The sequence below is a fragment of the Gobio gobio genome (assembly GCF_949357685.1).
Source record: "Gobio gobio genome assembly, chromosome: 1".
NCBI lineage: Eukaryota > Metazoa > Chordata > Actinopteri > Cypriniformes > Gobionidae > Gobio > Gobio gobio.
In genome coordinates this window covers 49248827-49265934 of record NC_137097.1, presented here as the reverse complement: position 1 = coordinate 49265934, position 17108 = coordinate 49248827, and the positions used below count along the sequence as shown (strand labels likewise).

The 17108-nt window shown below is 35.6% G+C and overlaps 3 protein-coding genes across 3 annotated transcripts; 1 reads left to right on the top strand and 2 right to left on the bottom strand.

Annotated features, from left to right (window-relative positions):
• Window positions 1-83: 83 nt before the first annotated feature.
• Window positions 84-8766, bottom strand: naa60 (N-alpha-acetyltransferase 60, NatF catalytic subunit). Its single transcript, XM_079813303.1, has 7 exons — window positions 8527-8766; window positions 7732-7847; window positions 7525-7654; window positions 3036-3132; window positions 2662-2896; window positions 1648-1830; window positions 84-1560 (listed from the first exon to the last, which is right to left on the bottom strand). The coding sequence occupies exons 2-6, from the start codon at window positions 7839-7841 to the stop codon at window positions 1674-1676; spliced, it is 729 nt and encodes a 242-aa protein (XP_079669429.1). The 5' UTR covers window positions 7842-7847; window positions 8527-8766; the 3' UTR covers window positions 84-1560; window positions 1648-1673.
• A 1028-nt stretch (window positions 8767-9794) lies between these two features.
• On the top strand, window positions 9795-13250 carry dnase1 (deoxyribonuclease I). Its single transcript, XM_079822011.1, has 9 exons — window positions 9795-9912; window positions 10098-10236; window positions 10323-10411; window positions 11352-11438; window positions 11554-11666; window positions 12436-12548; window positions 12680-12834; window positions 12909-13002; window positions 13123-13250. Exons 2-9 carry the CDS (start codon window positions 10099-10101, stop codon window positions 13168-13170), a joined length of 837 nt encoding a protein of 278 aa, XP_079678137.1. The 5' UTR covers window positions 9795-9912; window position 10098; the 3' UTR covers window positions 13171-13250.
• eci1 (enoyl-CoA delta isomerase 1) lies at window positions 12200-16936 on the bottom strand. The gene is made up of 7 exons (XM_079822001.1): window positions 16623-16936; window positions 16077-16199; window positions 15863-15990; window positions 15629-15775; window positions 15407-15528; window positions 14721-14899; window positions 12200-14627 (listed from the first exon to the last, which is right to left on the bottom strand). Exons 1-7 carry the CDS (start codon window positions 16663-16665, stop codon window positions 14461-14463), a joined length of 909 nt encoding a protein of 302 aa, XP_079678127.1. The 5' UTR covers window positions 16666-16936; the 3' UTR covers window positions 12200-14460.
• Between the last annotated feature and the right edge of the window lie 172 nt (window positions 16937-17108).

Below are 17108 nucleotides of genomic sequence, written 5' to 3'. Positions count from 1 at the left end.
GATACCATTCAAAATTACCGTAAAACCTCAAATATCCCGAGTCTGAGACGTAAACAAAAAAAAGAACATTCAAACAAACGGTTGCACAATCTTTTTTATTATTATTTCGCTCTTACCTGTAGGTAATCTGCAGGATGCTCTTAATGCATGAATCGATTGATAAATGAAGAATAGACAACTGGAGGGATGCAAACGGATAAGAGCAATACAACAAATAAAATTAATTTGTGTACAAATTAAAAAATCTCCTGATCGACAATCCTCTGTCAACACTAGAGGGTGCTTTACAATTCACAGACTATAAGGAAACATTCAGTTTCTGCTTTGATTCATTTCACCTCCACGTTGACCATCTTAGGGTTAAAATGTATTTTTACTGTAAGAGTATATTTCAGTTCTTACTACCTACATAATGAAAATGTTATACAATGAAATGTAAAACAGAACAATGTACCAATTCACAAGAATGCAACATTAAAAACAGACTGGAGAATAATTGTAGGATATTTACACACAATTTCACACTCAGAAGCACAAGGTGGTAGTGGTTCTATTATCTATCTTGATACCTATTCACACATGCTTTTTGTAACTCAATATGTTGCATGAAACAGTGTTTATACAGATCATGAAATGGAAGAAACATGTTTTCCAAATGCATGACGCCCAATAACACAATAATACAGTTTCCGTAAGGTTCCTCTTGTATTTCCACAGAAATGCTTCTCTGTGAACGTCCTTCACCAATACATAAGTGTGTTTCAACAAAGACATGAATGGATAGTCAAACACAAATAAATACTATCTTTGATATTGTGTAACGCAGGAGAATGTTTCTCAAATATGTTTATTTTGTGTGTAAATCCCTGATTCACAGCAACATCCCGAAATTAAAACATTTCTCCCCCACTACATTCATTCATTCCCCCCTTTAAAAGAACATAGTACATTGCAAGGAATGGCAGGGTGTAATACTCCAGCTAAATTCAGATTTTCTGAATTTAAAGAGTTTTCACATTTGCATTTGACATTAACAATACACATTTGGTGAGATGGAGGGTTTTCTGAAACTGTGGCATTTTTCCCTTCACAGCAACACTACATTCATTGCCTCTGTGCAAATGTTTTTTCTTTTATTTAAAAAAAAAAACCCATCTAAACTTAAAACTGGGGCTGAAATACATGCTTAGTGTCAAGATGTTCCTGCACAAACAAAACACTAGAGCTTGACATGGATGAAAATGACTCAATTAATCAATTAAAAAGTATGCATACTTCTACCATCAAACCCTAAAATCATCTATATCGAAGTCACAAATAAAAAAAATCTATTTATATTAAAAATCTGGATTAACAATAGAATATTTCTAAACAGCAGCAGAATTACAGGCATGAAGTAAAAGGGCAAACTACTAATGACAATGCATATATTAAAGTATATATATATGTATATATATATAAAATGTACAACTATAATACACTGCTCCAAACCAGAGAGTCGATATCAGTCTTCAGCAACCCAGGCATCTGATGTGACCCAAACAAATCAATCTCTTCCACCTGATAAATAAGACATCATTATTGCTTAGAAGAAAAAGAATGATACATTTACGAGTGGAAAGAGGTGATCTCATGAGTCAGGCTTACCCCGCACCGATCTGACCTCACAATCCTCACATGGTTCTGCTGTACTCAATGCCACTCTTGGAAGAGATGCCAGACCACGGCAGAAAGCTGCGCAGGAGATTCTGTGCTTGCCGGTAAATTCTCTGAGGAATAGAGCAGGGGCTGAGACTGGCCAGTGCCGAACCTATATGATGAATATAATCGGTGCTGAGCGAGTCAAGGAACATTTTTTTCTTACAGTTCAAATTCATTAAACTAGTATATCAAGGGATCTATGTTGCGTTTTTGGAGGTTACATTTTTCCTGTTTAAGTTTGGCAATGGTAAGATCATTTTTTTTTTAAGAAGTATCTTATGCTCACCAAGACAGCATTTATTTGATCAAAATACAGTTTAAAAAAACAGTAATATTGTGACATGTGACCATTTAAATGAACCGATTTATATTTTAAAATGTAATTTATTCCTGTGATGGCAAAGCTGAATTGTCAGCATCATTACTCCAGTCTTCAGTGTCACACGGTCCTTCAGAATGATGATTTGTTGCTCAAGAAACATTTCTTTTTATTATCAATGATGAAAACTAAATTTTGAAAATTGATGAAAAATGAAAATTAATTTTTTTGTAATACTTTGTCAGAAGGACAGTAATTATTTACAAATTATATTTTTATATTATACATTTATGTACTGTCAGTGTGACGTATCCTTGTTTTGAATAAAAGTGTTAATTTCTTTAAAAAAAAACAATCTTACTGGCCTTAAACTTTTCAACAGTAGTGTAGTAAATATAGTATTCACTACACTGCCAGTAGATATGTACCAATGAAACATGCTAACTTTTAAAAACAATTCTCTGTATTGGAAAAAAAAAAGGTGCTTGTAAAAAATACATTTCGAAAATATCATTCCTAATAATTACATTTTTATCAACAAACAACATAATATGCAGCTCTAATTACCAATCGCCTTGAGTATTCCCACTCACAGACAAATGCGACATGAACACAAATAGGTGAGATAAAGAAAAGGATATAAGATAGTCCATGGAGGATGTCCACCATTGATGTAGAGGACGTAGGTGAAGCCATCCTTCAGCACTCCTCGTATAGAGTAATAATACGGTAAATAGTGGTGCTGTTTAAAGTCTCTGTTCTCATAGAAGTGGATGGCAGTGTTATTGGTGGTGAGCACATGCAGGTAGATGGCTTTACAATGGTCCTGTGCCGTGGTGGAGATGTGCTCCTTTAAACTGTCCAGCAACAAAGAGCCTGCAGAGAGAGAGAGAGAGAGAGAGAGAGAGAAAGAGACATGAGTGACCTTACAAACTCTACAGCCCAAGTTTTATGAGGGGAAGCATATGTCATGGCAGACATGCTTACTCAACAGCAAACAAACGTCACCTCTCACCTATCCCATGCTTGCGAAACTCTTTCACGACTCCTAAACTCAGGATGTACGCAACTTGAGTGTCAACAGGAAAGCTGGAGGCCAAGATGTCTCCATCCTGATAGGGAGAAATATAAGCAGAGTTAGTGACACAGATGGTTAGCAGGGACAATATACTGGAATAGCAAAAAATCATGATTTCAACTTTGTTGTTACTGGAACATATTGAGGGTGTTAAGAGATATTTTAAGGGGTTGGTAAAGTTTTTGAAAGAAGTCTCTTATGCTCACCAAGGCTGCATTCATTTAATTTGATCGAAAATATAGTAAAAACAGTAAAATATTATTACAATTTAAAATAACTTTTCTATTTTAATACATTTCAAAATGTAATTTATTTCTATTATTCATTATTATTAGTGGAAAATGACTGTGCTGCTTAATGTAGTAAAAAAAGATTTTATAAATTAATAAATGTCTTTACTGTCACTTTTGATCTTTCAAAACAAATCGTACTGAATCCAAACTTTTGAACTGTAGCATAATATCAGCATAATATTCAGTACACAACACCAGAGTAACCTTTTTGGTGTTTAGCATATTTTAGAGAAAAACATAAAATCGCACCAAAACAATTAAATAAAAAAAATGTAAATAATATATATATATTTATTTATTTAAATACTTAAAGGATTCATTGTAGGGATGCACGATATATCGGCAACATATCGTTATCGGCCGATAAATGATTATTTTTGATGTTATCGTTATCGGTCCAATAAGAAAATTTGACCGATATAGTCAAGCCGTTAGATAATGTATTATTTCCTTCAGCTGAGACGGACGCGCTGTCCACCATTATGGGTTTGAATTGCTCTAAATATGTTTGGAATCACTTCGAAAAGGAAAATACAGTTATGTGCAACATGTGCAGCGCAAGTCTTCTATAATCTACATAAAATGATAATGAGAATAGAATAGGCTGTAAAAGAGCGTTGTGTTTCAGCGCGTTTGTTGAGGGAAGAGCGCGCCCACGGAGTTACACCTTCATGACGAGCACAGTCAAGTTCGCTTGTGCATTCACAGCCTTTTGTGCCATTGTAAGTTGTAATATTATATTTATTATTATTCTGTGTATGTAATATCATATAGGATGCGTTTGGTTGAGTTAATAAACGATGCAGTAAAGCACTTCATTGTACCGGTCTTTAGCTTCAGCGCGCGCCCACGGAGTTACACCTTCATGACGAGCACAGTCAAGTTTGCTTGTGCATTCACAGCCTTTTGTGCCATTGTAAGTTGTAATATTATATTTATTATTTTGTGTATATAATCCCATATAGGATGCGTTTGGTTGAGTTAATTAACGATGCAGTAAAGCACTTCATTGTACCGGCGCGCGCATTTCAAACAGAAATGCACAGCATTAATAACTACTGGGACTGTCCTATACATAACACTGCAATGAGAATATTTCTGTTATAAAACATAGTGAATTCTCTGGGTTTAGTTGTTTTTCAGCGCGCTGTTGTGGGAAGCGTCAACAACGCATTCTGACCAGCACAGTCAAGTTTGCTTGTGCATTCGCGTCATTTTAAGCATATGTAAGTCGTAATATTACGTTTTTGTAGTATAAACATCTGATTAAAGTCATATAGGATGTGTTTCGTTAAATCAATAACCCGCAGTGCTTCACTGTACCGGTGATCATCTTAAGTTTCAGCACGCTCTCAAACAGGGGAAGAGCATCCACAGGAGTTATAACCCTTCACCTATGCGTGATTTTGTGCTAATATAAGTTGTAATATTATATTTATTTTGTATAAATATCTGATTGTTCTCATATATGATGCGTTTAGTTGTTAATTAAACTTCTAAGCGCTTCAGTTTATGGTTGTTCGTTCATTCTCTCCAGCTTTAGCGCGCTCTCAAACAGCAACATTATTCCTAATAGACTAGACTAATATTACAGATGTTTACTATTACTGTAATATTAAACATATTTTTTTTTTTCAAAAACACAGAAGCATTATTTTTTATAATTAGCACTTTTATTGTTCTCGTATCATTTCCATCAACAATATGGTTTGATTAAAACCATTTCTTTATCGTCTGTGCGGAGGTTATTTCATGCACTTGCATTCTGATTCTTTATTATGCAGCCTAAGTAATGCTGTTCAATTACTTGTTTGCATTATTTAGGTATATTATTTTTATTTTTTAGACAATATAATTTTTGGTAACATTTTACAAATAAGGTCTCATTTTATTAATGCATTAACTATCATGAACAAACAGAGAGCAATAACCTTTGTTTCTTTTAGTAATAAAATGTTTGTGTTTTGTAACAGTCCATTCACAGTTCATACCTAATGTTAAAAGACACAACTTTGGGTCTGAATATGTTGAGATTAACATGAACTAAAATTAATAAATCCTGTTGAAGTATTGTTCATTCATTGCTGGTTAACTAATACTAACAAAAATTAAACCTTATTGTAAAGTGTTAAAAAAAAAATGTTGGCCATAGGAGTGTAAAATTAATTTGAAAAGGTAAGGAATCTCACACTGGTTCAAACAGGCTACTGTAGTGTATAGGTTTGATTTATGTTGAAGTGTTTGGGACATGGCTTTTAATGGTGAGCCTTTTGTTTTTGTAATCAGGCTCTCAGAGTTTATTAATATTTGTATTTAGATTTATCGGCCAATATATCGGTTATCGGCTTTCAAATATTAAGAATTATCGGTTATCGGTATCGGCCAAAATGTTCATATCGGTGCATCCCTATTGCAATTATTGTACGAAGAAATTACACTCAAACCTCTACAAATCGCATACATCACACATAAATCACACACAGGACTATTCAAACTCACACTACTACATTCAGAAATTTCTACCACAGTGCTGTGAAAATGCTCAACACACAACAACATTAATGTGTAATAATATCAATAACAACACTGAACTTCACACTGTCACTCTTGCAACCTGATCTTTTACCAATTTCTTTAAGTTATCAATATATATTTTTGTACATAGCAATACTGTCTATTTTATTCTATAGTCTGTAGAGAAGCATTCAAGTAAGATTTCCATTGTTCACTAAAAGTGAACTAACAGTAATATCTAACTTAAATACACTGTGCTCCAAATTATTATGTAAGTGACATATCAGTAGAATTTCAGTACAATAAACATTCAGATTTTAGTTTTTTAAAGAAAGTTTGTTTGTTTTATTTCTCCATATCTTTTTAGATAACTGGTATCAATCTCAGACAGGTTTGTTAAATAGTTTACCAGCTCTACATAGGTAAATGGAAACCCTACTTAAAGAGGTTGTTCCACATTATTAAACGGTTCTCATGCAATACAAGGAAGAAAGATCTTTCTGAAGACATGAAAAAAACTAATATTGTGTGAAAACTGAATGGAGATTATAGAATTATCATAACATTGAGAAATCAATGTTAAGTGGTCTCTTAATTTTTTCCAGAGCTGTATCTCGGTCAGATAAAGGCTTATTAAGGAAATTTTCTGTCAAAAATATAATATTTGTTTAAAAGGACAAAAGCCAGTTTTGAGCAGCAAACAGGTATTTGAAGCTCCTGGTGTCTCTGGAGTCTCAAGAACCTTTCCATACAGGCTGGCAGTTTTGTGTAAAGTTGCATTTCACCTCTAACCAAAGCTCACAAAGAGAAATGTTTAAATACCAGTTATATAAAAAGATATGGATAAATAAAAATCAAATCTGAATATTTATTGTGCTGAAATTCTACTGATACGTTGCTTGCATAATAATTTGGAACACAGTGTAATATATAAGCACTTAATAACAGCGAGTGACTGCAAGCTTTAGTAGAAGACATAACTGTACTATGGAAAAGCAAAATCCTCTCTAATGAAGGTCTTTATATAGTCTGTAACCTAATTAATCACCTGCTATAAAAAGGCTTTGGATATGTCACATGATTTGAATTATGATCCTGTACATCAATGCTCCAGAGGATTTATTTTCAACATTTATATTATAAAACACTGTAAACAAACTTCTGCTATGTTTTCATAGAACTATAACCCCATAATAGTATTATATTATTTTATTCTGAAACTTGAGTCCATCCTCATTAGGGCTTTTCACACTGCGCTTAACCCCAGGTTATCATCATCGTTCTAAACACCGCTTTTAACTCCAGGTAAAGAAGAGACCGTTTCATTCTTACCTTTCTAGTCTGAAATCTCCATTCAGTATAAACTCAATAGTACAGTCGGCAATGCTAGAGCTTTTATATTAACAGGTTGCGTGCTTTGTTTATCCAATTAATGACACTGAGCCCGCAAATAAGAACGTTAACCCAGGGTTTAGGAATGTACAATGTGAAACGTCAACATATGAATACCCAGGATTAACTGTTAACCTCGGGTAAATTTTGACCAGTGTGAAACATGTAGCAAGATAAGGATTCCGTTTACCTGGGTTTAGAATGACCCAGAGTTAACCATTTCGTACCTCTTTGTGCACTTTCGTTCTGCTTTTTATTTCTGCCACAATCATCCCCGCAATTCCACCTCTATAGGTGGCAGCCAGAGAGAAGAACTTCTTATTTGATGTGATATCATGGTACCATGAGTCTGGATACCTAAAACAAAAACAAATAACAGTGTGTTAGTGTTGTACTTGACCCGTATAAAAGGATAGTTTGGTTCAAGCACTCACTCAATGGGGAACCACTCTCCACAGAGCACTTTTATTCTCTCTATGTCATCGTGGCAGAGCAGGCGGAGCTTTACTTCACTGAGGGCGGTGGTAGACACCACGTCGGTCATTCACACCTGAAAGAAAAAAATTAAGATGAACAATTCAGTAGTGCTTAACAACATACATCTCAGTTTTAAAAACCATTCGTTTCATTGATCAGTCCATTATGTGTTAAAAGATTCATGGATTGGGACATGGCTATATATAACTTGCTTTCAAAAGCTTTTAGCTACTTGTTTAATATAATCTCACTACCAGTGAAATAGCCACTATTAGGAGAAATGTGATAAGAGTAAACATGCCACTTTCTGTTTACGGTCAACTCAAATGTTGTCATTTGTAAAGATAAAGCGAGACAAGTTGTTAAAGTAAATAGATAACCTTTTAGCCATAATAAGTAAGTAAATGAACATATTATATTAAACAAATACACATCACTATTGACACTTAAGAGGTATCAGTTACAGTAACCTCATAGTAATCTATTTCAATATGAGGAACAGCAAACACAATTCAAAACAAAATGTTGAGTAAATGAATACACATAGAAAAAGTCCAAACTGAACGACCTCATAATCTTAAAACTAGCAGCTAGTTAGTACTTCTGCATGTCAAAATACACAGACATGGATAGCATGATGTGGAAATACAGTAATTCAAATTATCAAACTGTCAGTCGCGTTTCCTTGGTATGTTTACATGCTAACAGCTACATGCAGAAATCATTAGCTGGGGTGCGAAACAATTCCTAACCTGCCTAGGTTCACCGCTTGGATAAGCAGAAGGATATGCCGTCGTTTCTTTCTATTGCAGTGGAGAATGTTCACTGCTGCGGTAGCATGGCGATAGTGTGTGAATTTGTGTCCGGGATGAAGATGACACATTCAGTCAGAGACTCGATCTGCGTTCTGTAATGCATTAGCGTAGCCGTTAGCACTTCGTCAACTCTAGGCAGACACTTCCGGTCCATTCCGTTCCGTTCCGGAATCAGCCGAAAGCCACCGACGAAGTGCTTGCCTTCGAGACAACAAGAAGATACGATACATTGTTAAACTATTAAATTCCTTACAATGTAATGTCCCCCGCTATTCATTCCCAACTACTTTTGATCCTGAATTTGTCTCTTGGAAAAAATAATAAATATTTTATAGTTGTTGTTGTTATTATTATTATGTTTGATTTTCTCCGTCAGAATGTTATATTGTATTTTAATGTCTCTCCTTTAAAGTAATATTTTCTTCTGTATCTGTTAAAATGTTTACGTCAATGCTCAACTTAACTGTTTCATTAGAAAAATCAGGGGGAAAATTCAAGTTCAAATTGTTAGATAGCTTGCAACATTATTACCTAGATACATTATTACCAAGATAGCTTGCAACATTATTACTAAGGCAAACTTTTTGTTTGGTTTCAATTTCTCAGCATCCAACAATTAACAATGTACGGTATAACATGTGTATGCACTATATAAACACAATTCACATAAAAACAAAAGTATATACATAATATATCTATATTATTTATATAGTAAGGGTATTTGCATGTCAATGATTTGCACAAACATGAAGCGCCCCCTGTTGCACGGAAGTTGAATTACTCTAAGGGAGGGTGGGCTCAGTTAACAGGGGTCAATTGATTTGAGACCTTAAATGTCAGAGTACTAAATCAAGTTTCTTGTTGGTGACAAACAAATACATTTTATATAGGCCTAGGCTATGGCTTTCTACGCAAACTTTTTACAATCAAATAAATATTAAATATATTTATGAAAAGTTACATGCAAAGATTCTGACCCTATAAGAGATCATTGTGTTAAAAAAAAGTCCTTGAATACTGAGGTACAGCAGCCAGCTACAAAATAAATATTTTCTAAATACTTCTATTGTCAAGCCACCTGTAACAAAGTTACATTAGACTTTGTCTTATCACCCATCTGTTTATTTCCCAGGGAGAAAGTGGGCGAGAGGTTGGCGTCTTTACACAGTAGTGGTAAATAAAAACTCTCTAGAATATGTGATACCACTTTTATTCCCTGAGAGAGGGACTTGCTGAGGTGGAGTATACAAAGGCTCCTTAGTGGTGCAAAAAAGGCTTTCTCCCAGTTCTCACGGCATAAGTGAAAGCAGAAATCAGCAGCAGGTAAAGCTATTTTTATTTCATAGAATCAATTCTAATGCATATTTATATTAAGAGTAATATTTACTATACATTAGTTACACTAATGTTTTAAAATTCCAATTGACTTTTATCTGTGCTAATCTGTCTTTTAAATGATTAATTACTGTCTAATGCATGTCTGAATATGTTTTCATCTCGATATAAAGCATGAAGATTATTACCACTATAAGTCTGCTCCTGGCATCTGTCCACATTGGAAACTCCTTTCTGATTGGAGCATTTAACATCAAATCCTTTGGGGACTCCAAAGTATCCAATGCTACTCTACTTGACATCATTACTAAAGTGAGTGACACCCATAGAATATATACTTACACCCATATAATACTTACACGCCCTCGTTTGGTATAACGTTATACTGTGTCTGTTAGGTAGTTCACCGGTATGACATTGTACTCATCCAAGAGGTGAGAGACAATGATCTCTCTGCAACTAATAAACTGATGGAAAGTGTAAATGGGTAAGTTGTGTAAATTAAAGGGATAGTTCACCCAAAAATGAAAATTAGCCCATGATTTACTCACCCTCAAGTCATCCGAGGTGTATATGACATTCTTCTTTCAGACAAATAAAATCTGAGTTATATTAAAAATGTTCTGTCTAATCCAAGCATTATAATAGCAGTAATAGTTGCTCTGTTTTTGAAGTCCATAAAAAATGCATCTGTCCAATGAATAACGTGCTCCATGCGGCTCCGGGGTGTTAATAGAGGCCTTCTGAAGCGAATCGATGCGTTTGTGTAAGAAAAATATCCATATTTAAAAATGTCTTTCATTTTTTTCTATGGCTCTGCATCAGCCATCCTCGCGGCATCACTTCCGGCGAATAAGGTCAAAATACATGCAAAATACCGGCGCGATCATAGATATATACATAGATTCCTCATTAGTGCCTGCGCGGATCGGTCAAATGAGAAATCTACGTATTTATATCTTTGATCACGCCAGTATTTTGACCTCATTTGCCGGAAGTTATGACGCTGGGAATACTAGATGACATTCGTCTGATAAGAGGTAAAAAAAAAAAAAAAAACATAAATACTGTTCGGTTTCTCGCAGAAACCGATCGTTTCGTGTCTTAAGACATCAATGTGTCGCCACGAGTCGCATGGTTTAATAAGGATTCGTATGTCCATGTGTTTTTACTCTCATTGCTCTCATACTCTAAAATATCAACATTGACATGCATTATACGACTATCACACTGCAACGGTTGGAGTTAAAAATCTTAATTTGTGTTCTACTGAAGAAACAAAGACACCTACATCTTGGATGCCCTGGGGGTAAGCAGATAAACATAAACATTTCGTTTTTTGGGGTGAACTATCCCTTTAATGTCTATAAGTTACCGGGTTTATTTGAATACAAATAAATAAATATATATATATTTTTTATTATCAGAGGTTCCCCTCCAAATGAGTATCAGCACATTGTAAGTGAGCCCCTGGGTAGGAGCACTTACAAAGAGAGATATCTCTTTATTTACAGGTAACATGTAGCTCAAATATCATATAAGACTAATATGTGTACTGTAAATGTGTACTAATATGTGTACTTGTGGTTCATTTTAAACAAATAATTTTTGTTTTTTTATTCTCATCAGGCATCAGACAGTGTCCGTTTCAAACAGCTTCCTGTATGACGATGGCTGTGAATCATGTGGAACTGATACTTTCAACAGAGAACCCTTTGTTGTGATGTTCTCCTCTAAAACAGGTGGACGTCCCAGTTCATTGTGAAAATGTTACCAGAATACAGTCGAAACGCACTGTTCGGCAAAAGCTTTTCGTCCAAAGAAATGTATGGTGCACTCAATTCAGAGACAGTTCATCTGAGGTTGAGTGTCGTTCTAAAGGCCACAATGAAAATGAAAGGAATGTGATTTACAGTTCCTGGGTGACCATATTTATGGCTGAATATACATTCCCATTCAAAAGTTTGTGGTCAATAAGAAATAAAAAAGTAATTATCACTTTTCAGCACGTTTGTTGAGCAGCAAATCATCATATTAGCATGATTTCTAAAAGATCATGTGACACTGAAGACTGGGGTAATGATGCTGAATATTCAGGTTTGCCATTACAGGAATACATTACTGTACATTTTAAAATCTACAACAACAGAAAATAATTATTTTAAATTGTAGTTTACAATATTACTGTTATACTGTATTTTTGATCGAATAAATGCAGCCTTGCCAAGCAAAAGAGAGAAAACCATAAACATATCTTATACACCTCCAAACTGTTGAATAGTAGTGTACATTGTATTTAAAATGCAATTTTGACTGTATTTGGAAAACATAATTATTCATATACAGCAGTAAAGAGAAAGGATATCAATTATTAAAAGAAATTTGAAGCTCACAGTGACACTAAACAAATTTCTAACACACATGTATTTTCTTCCTCAACAAAAACTCAAAATCACTATTGGAAATAACAACAAAATATTTCCAATAAAACTGAGTCTTTCTCCTCCATAGCTGTCCAGGACTTTGCCCTCATTCCCCAGCATACATCTCCTGAAGTTGCTGTGCAGGAAATTGATGCTCTGCATGATGCCGTCTTGGATACTAGACAACGTTTGAACACAAATGTAACTATAATGAGGCATAGTGAGCTATACACTGACGCTTCAATTTAATTGAACATCACTTACCGGTATAACTATGCTAATATTATACAGTATGATTTAGGTGATTTGTGACATTTCAAATTTTATTTTAGAACATCATGCTTTTGGGAGACTTCAATGCTGGCTGTAGCTACGTTTCAAATTCGAATTGGTCAAAAATACGACTGCGCACTGACCAAAGTTACACCTGGCTCATCCCAGACAGTGCGGACACAACCGTCACACACACAAACTGCCCTTATGACAGGTAGGGAAAACATCACAAGCTATTTAGCTGGATTATCCGTTATGTAATGACTCGTGATATGCTTGATGTAAAAGGATTGTGGCCACCCCTGACATGATGAGAGGAGTGTCCCCTGGATCAGCACAGGTCTTTGACTTCATGGAAGCCTATGGATTGAGCCAGAGCTGGGTGAGGACATGTTTTGCCCCATTGGGATTATTATTCTAAACATTAATCCTAAAGATCTCTAGAGACTGAGTTATTGCTGAGTGCGTTCATCTGTCTGAAGTGCTCATGTCTCTCTCACAGGCCCTGGCAGTGAGTGATCACTTTCCAGTCGAGGTCAAGCTCATGTGAAAAAAATCAAGGTTGTTCCCTCCCAGTAGATATACACTGATTGTAACACTTGGTGAAAATAAAAAGAAATCATTTGCTTCAACAAATCATTTTCCAACATCATGCTATAGCTATAAGAAATGCATAAATGAATGTGAAGTTGCAGCTTTATAATTTATGATATATTTATATTTGCATTTACAAATTTAGCCACAAGACCATTTAAAATGAACGAGTGGCAAAAGCTGATTAAAAATTCACTTGAAAAAGGTGAAAATCATGAAATTAACAGATTTTTTTTAATGGAATATTGCAGTTTATTATAAATGTTTTATTTATGCACATACTTTTTAAAAACATTAATGTGCATCTGTAATATTTAATCAAAATAACTTCTCCCACTTGCAACGACATCTCTACACTGATGTTTACTGGCGTGAGGGATGGACAACCCGTCACTCGCATGACATCACAGCAATTGCAAATCTCAACCATCCAATCAATTACCACTGGACAAAAATTCAAGTCCCGTCCTACTTTCTTTTTCTTGATCAAGCTGACGTCACAATAGGGAAGAAAAGACTATCGAAACTTCCGCTTCATGCAGACTTTAAAAGAAATGGCAACCAGTTATTCAACCTGACACACACACACACAACTTTAATCTAAATGTTGAATTAAAAAAAAAAGTTCAATAGACAAGTTAGATGTCCACTAGTGTTGTAGTACTTGAGACCGGTCTTAAGACCATTTTTTGAAGGTCTTGGTCTTGTCTCGGTCTCGACCACATTTGTACTCGGTCTTGTCTCGGTCTCAGACTAAGAGGACTCTGGATTTTGTTTCAAGACCACAACTGCTGGGATATTCCTAAATTGCCAGTGCATTAATGATGTTGATAAATAAATCAGACAATGTAATTGGGTAATTTCATTTGATTGGTAATAGCTCTATATGTGTCTTATTCTAATTATATCTATTGGTTAAAAATAAGTCATTTCTCAGGCAGTAATGTGGATCTTTATGAATTTAAGGAGTGCTGGTCTCGACTCGGTCTCGCCCTGCCTTGGTCTTGGTCTTGTCTTTTTCTCAACACACATTGGTCTTGATCTCGACTTGGTCTCTGATTAGGTGGTCTTGACTACAACACTAATGTCCACTACCCACATGCTTATAAGATCCCGTTTTGGTTTTAAAAGATTTTATTTACAAACAAAGTTATCCTCTAGTAACAAAAGAGAGGACAATGTGATATACAGTGACACTGATGCGCTACATAAAGGCAATGTCAACAACAGGCACGCGTTCCGCTCCTCAAGACCTCCTCTTCTTCAGCATCTCCATGTACATCCCAATAGATTTCTGGATGGAGTCTTTGGTGATGAAACTGACGAAGTTTATGGTGTCGGCTTCTCTGTTCGCAAGAAGTTTGTCTATGGTGGGTTTTCTCATCATAGACTTACTTATCTGACGGGCATGATCTGTGTGCAAAAAAAAAACAGTGTACATGAACGAAATATACAAACAATAGCAGGCAGAAATATTGTATTTTGGAGCAAGCTATTACTATTTACCTGGGATGGCCAACCATTTAGTCATGGTCTCAGTAGCTGCGCTGAGAACTTTATCCTCAGGAACAAGCTCATCCACCAGACCGACCTTCAGGGCTTGAGGAGTACTGTACAGTAAACCGAGCTGAAGACCCTTCTCGGTTTCTCTATGGCCCACAACATTTGTCATGGTGTCCTTAAACCTGATTTACAAAATCTCCATTAAAGTACCATCCTGTTTTACAGTGGGTATGTTTACTGTACGTGCACTCATTTTTGTCACTTCGAATGAGTCCAATTCGATTTTAGATTTGGAAAATTCTGTTTATGTGAATTTTAAACTTTGCAATCAGACTCACATATTCATTTACATAGGCATTACATGTATTCTGAAACAAAACGTCAGCGCATACGCAGTGCCCAGTCGGTGCGTTTAAAACCAGAGAAAGTCATTTTTACTTGATGACACACCTAAAGGAAAGCTGACAAATATGTCACAAAAGCTTTTTTCAGCAAATATTTATTACATACGGTCTCCTCCACTATGCAGTTTTTCAACTGAGGTGTTTAGATGAAGGCTTTTCAACCCGATGGAGCCATCAGTCCGATTACTAACAGATTATTTGGGTAACTGTAGCTACTAGCTAGCGGTTCCAAAAGTTCATGAATCGTAAAAAAGCGAGATGTAAAAACACAGCAATAGCACTTACCAAAAAGGTGCAACTATACCAAGTTGTGTTTCATTGAGACCAATGTTATAGCGAGGATTATCGGCCATGATCCTGTAGTCACAACACATAGCCAACAAACAGCCACCTGCAGGACTGTTGCCCTAAAAACAGAACAATTCATTTCTTAACTAGAAATTTGACCCTGTAGGAATACTTAACCTAAACCAGCCAGGTATTACAAAACAGAAGAGTGACACTCACATTGATCGCAGCGATTGTGACCTTGGTGGACCCATAAAGCTTCAGCCACGCGTCCTGCACAGCCTTCCAAAATTCTGCGCAGTGCTCGGGGCTCTTCTGATACATTTCCAAAATATCTAGGCCTGCAGAAAACACCTTCGGCTGGGCCTATAGCAAAAACAGCACTGTCAATGAAATGAACAGACATGTAAACCAAACCAGATTCCACTAAGGCAGATGTTTCTGATGACTTACAGATGTTATGATCACACCTCTGCAGCTTCTGTCCAGTTCAAGTTTTTCTAAATTAATAGCAAACTCAGTCAAAAAGTCAAGACTGAGACTGTTGACCGGAGGACTTTGGAACTGCATTAAAGCAACACCTGTGAGAATATTAAATTATTATAAAGGGGGAAACGTTTTGATGAGCGTGTAGGTGCAAATGCACATTATGTATTAATATTCTTACCATTACCACTATCCAGGTCCACTTTAATTTTTGAGGATGATGAATATCTGTTTGAAGATACAAAGTATTGCAGAGCACAGGTTCTCCCATGACTGCTGTTTCCAGACAGCAGTGATACAAATCCTGCAAGAGAAATATCCAATATTTTACATATGTAAAATCCATGATATTTCGCAGTGCATTTATGTGACTATAGGTAATATATCTGTAAACATGTACTGTGCAATGCGCGAGCACAGTGTTGTATTTCCCAGTGTGAATCAGCTGTGCCCTTATTAAAGGACACGAGTGGTAAAGAAAAAAAGTTAACACCAAAACAACAACTGACATATATATCATTATGTGTTAATTTACATAGAGATTAATTCAATAACAAATGATTTCTTTAAATCATACAAGAAGGCGTTGACAACTAAGTTATGTTGTGCTCCACTGACCTTCGTCCTAGTTCCTTAATGCATTGCTACTGCATATTACATTCAAAATAAAACACGGTCACTGCACAATAGAAAACAGATAAAGTTTCAAATAAAGTAAAACACCTACCAGAGGGGGTGAATTTGGCACACTGTCTTAATACTGATGACATCTCGTCAGCTGAAGAGATAATGCTAAATTGCTAACTCAAATGTAAACTTCACCGTGGTCGTAGTACTCGTGTTGCCAGATTTCACTAGAAAAACATGTGAGCTGTACTTACAAAACATTCTCAAAATAAGTATTTCCCTAAAATAACATATTTGCACTTTTTTAATAAGATTATAAAATAAAAATAAATAAAAATAAATTTTACTGCAAACTACAACTGGCCAACGTCATGAAAACGCAAGTTGAAAGACACATATAAAGGCGCACATGGCAACACTGCGACGTGCATTCCCTGCGTCAATCATTCAGAGAGCCAATCAGCAAAGAAGTACGCAATGTAGCTTATAATGATTGGACAATTTTGGAAGGCGGTACGTGTTGTGGCAGACTCGAGGTGGTGGTTCGTCTTATCGTCTAGGACTCTAGGAAGTGAACAAATATCTA

Coding starts and splice junctions, on each gene's coding strand:
- eci1 (XM_079822001.1), bottom strand. CDS start 16,665: ATGTCATCAGTATTAAGACAGTGTGCCAAATTCACCCCCTCTG. Junction 16,200..16,622: donor TGCCAAATTCACCCCCTCTG/GTAGGTGTTTTA, acceptor TTTCTCTTGCAG/GATTTGTATCACTGCTGTCT. Junction 14,900..15,406: donor GGTATAGTTGCACCTTTTTG/GTAAGTGCTATT, acceptor TTTGTAAATCAG/GTTTAAGGACACCATGACAA.
- dnase1 (XM_079822011.1), top strand. CDS start 10,099: ATGAAGATTATTACCACTATAAGTCTGCTCCTGGCATCTGTCCACATT. Junction 10,412..11,351: donor CTGATGGAAAGTGTAAATGG/GTAAGTTGTGTA, acceptor TTTTATTATCAG/AGGTTCCCCTCCAAATGAGT. Junction 11,439..11,553: donor AGATATCTCTTTATTTACAG/GTAACATGTAGC, acceptor TATTCTCATCAG/GCATCAGACAGTGTCCGTTT.
- naa60 (XM_079813303.1), bottom strand. CDS start 7,841: ATGACCGACGTGGTGTCTACCACCGCCCTCAGTGAAGTAAAGCTCCGC. Junction 7,655..7,731: donor GGAGAGTGGTTCCCCATTGA/GTGAGTGCTTGA, acceptor TTTTTGTTTTAG/GTATCCAGACTCATGGTACC. Junction 3,133..7,524: donor GAACGAAAGTGCACAAAGAG/GTACGAAATGGT, acceptor TCTCCCTATCAG/GATGGAGACATCTTGGCCTC.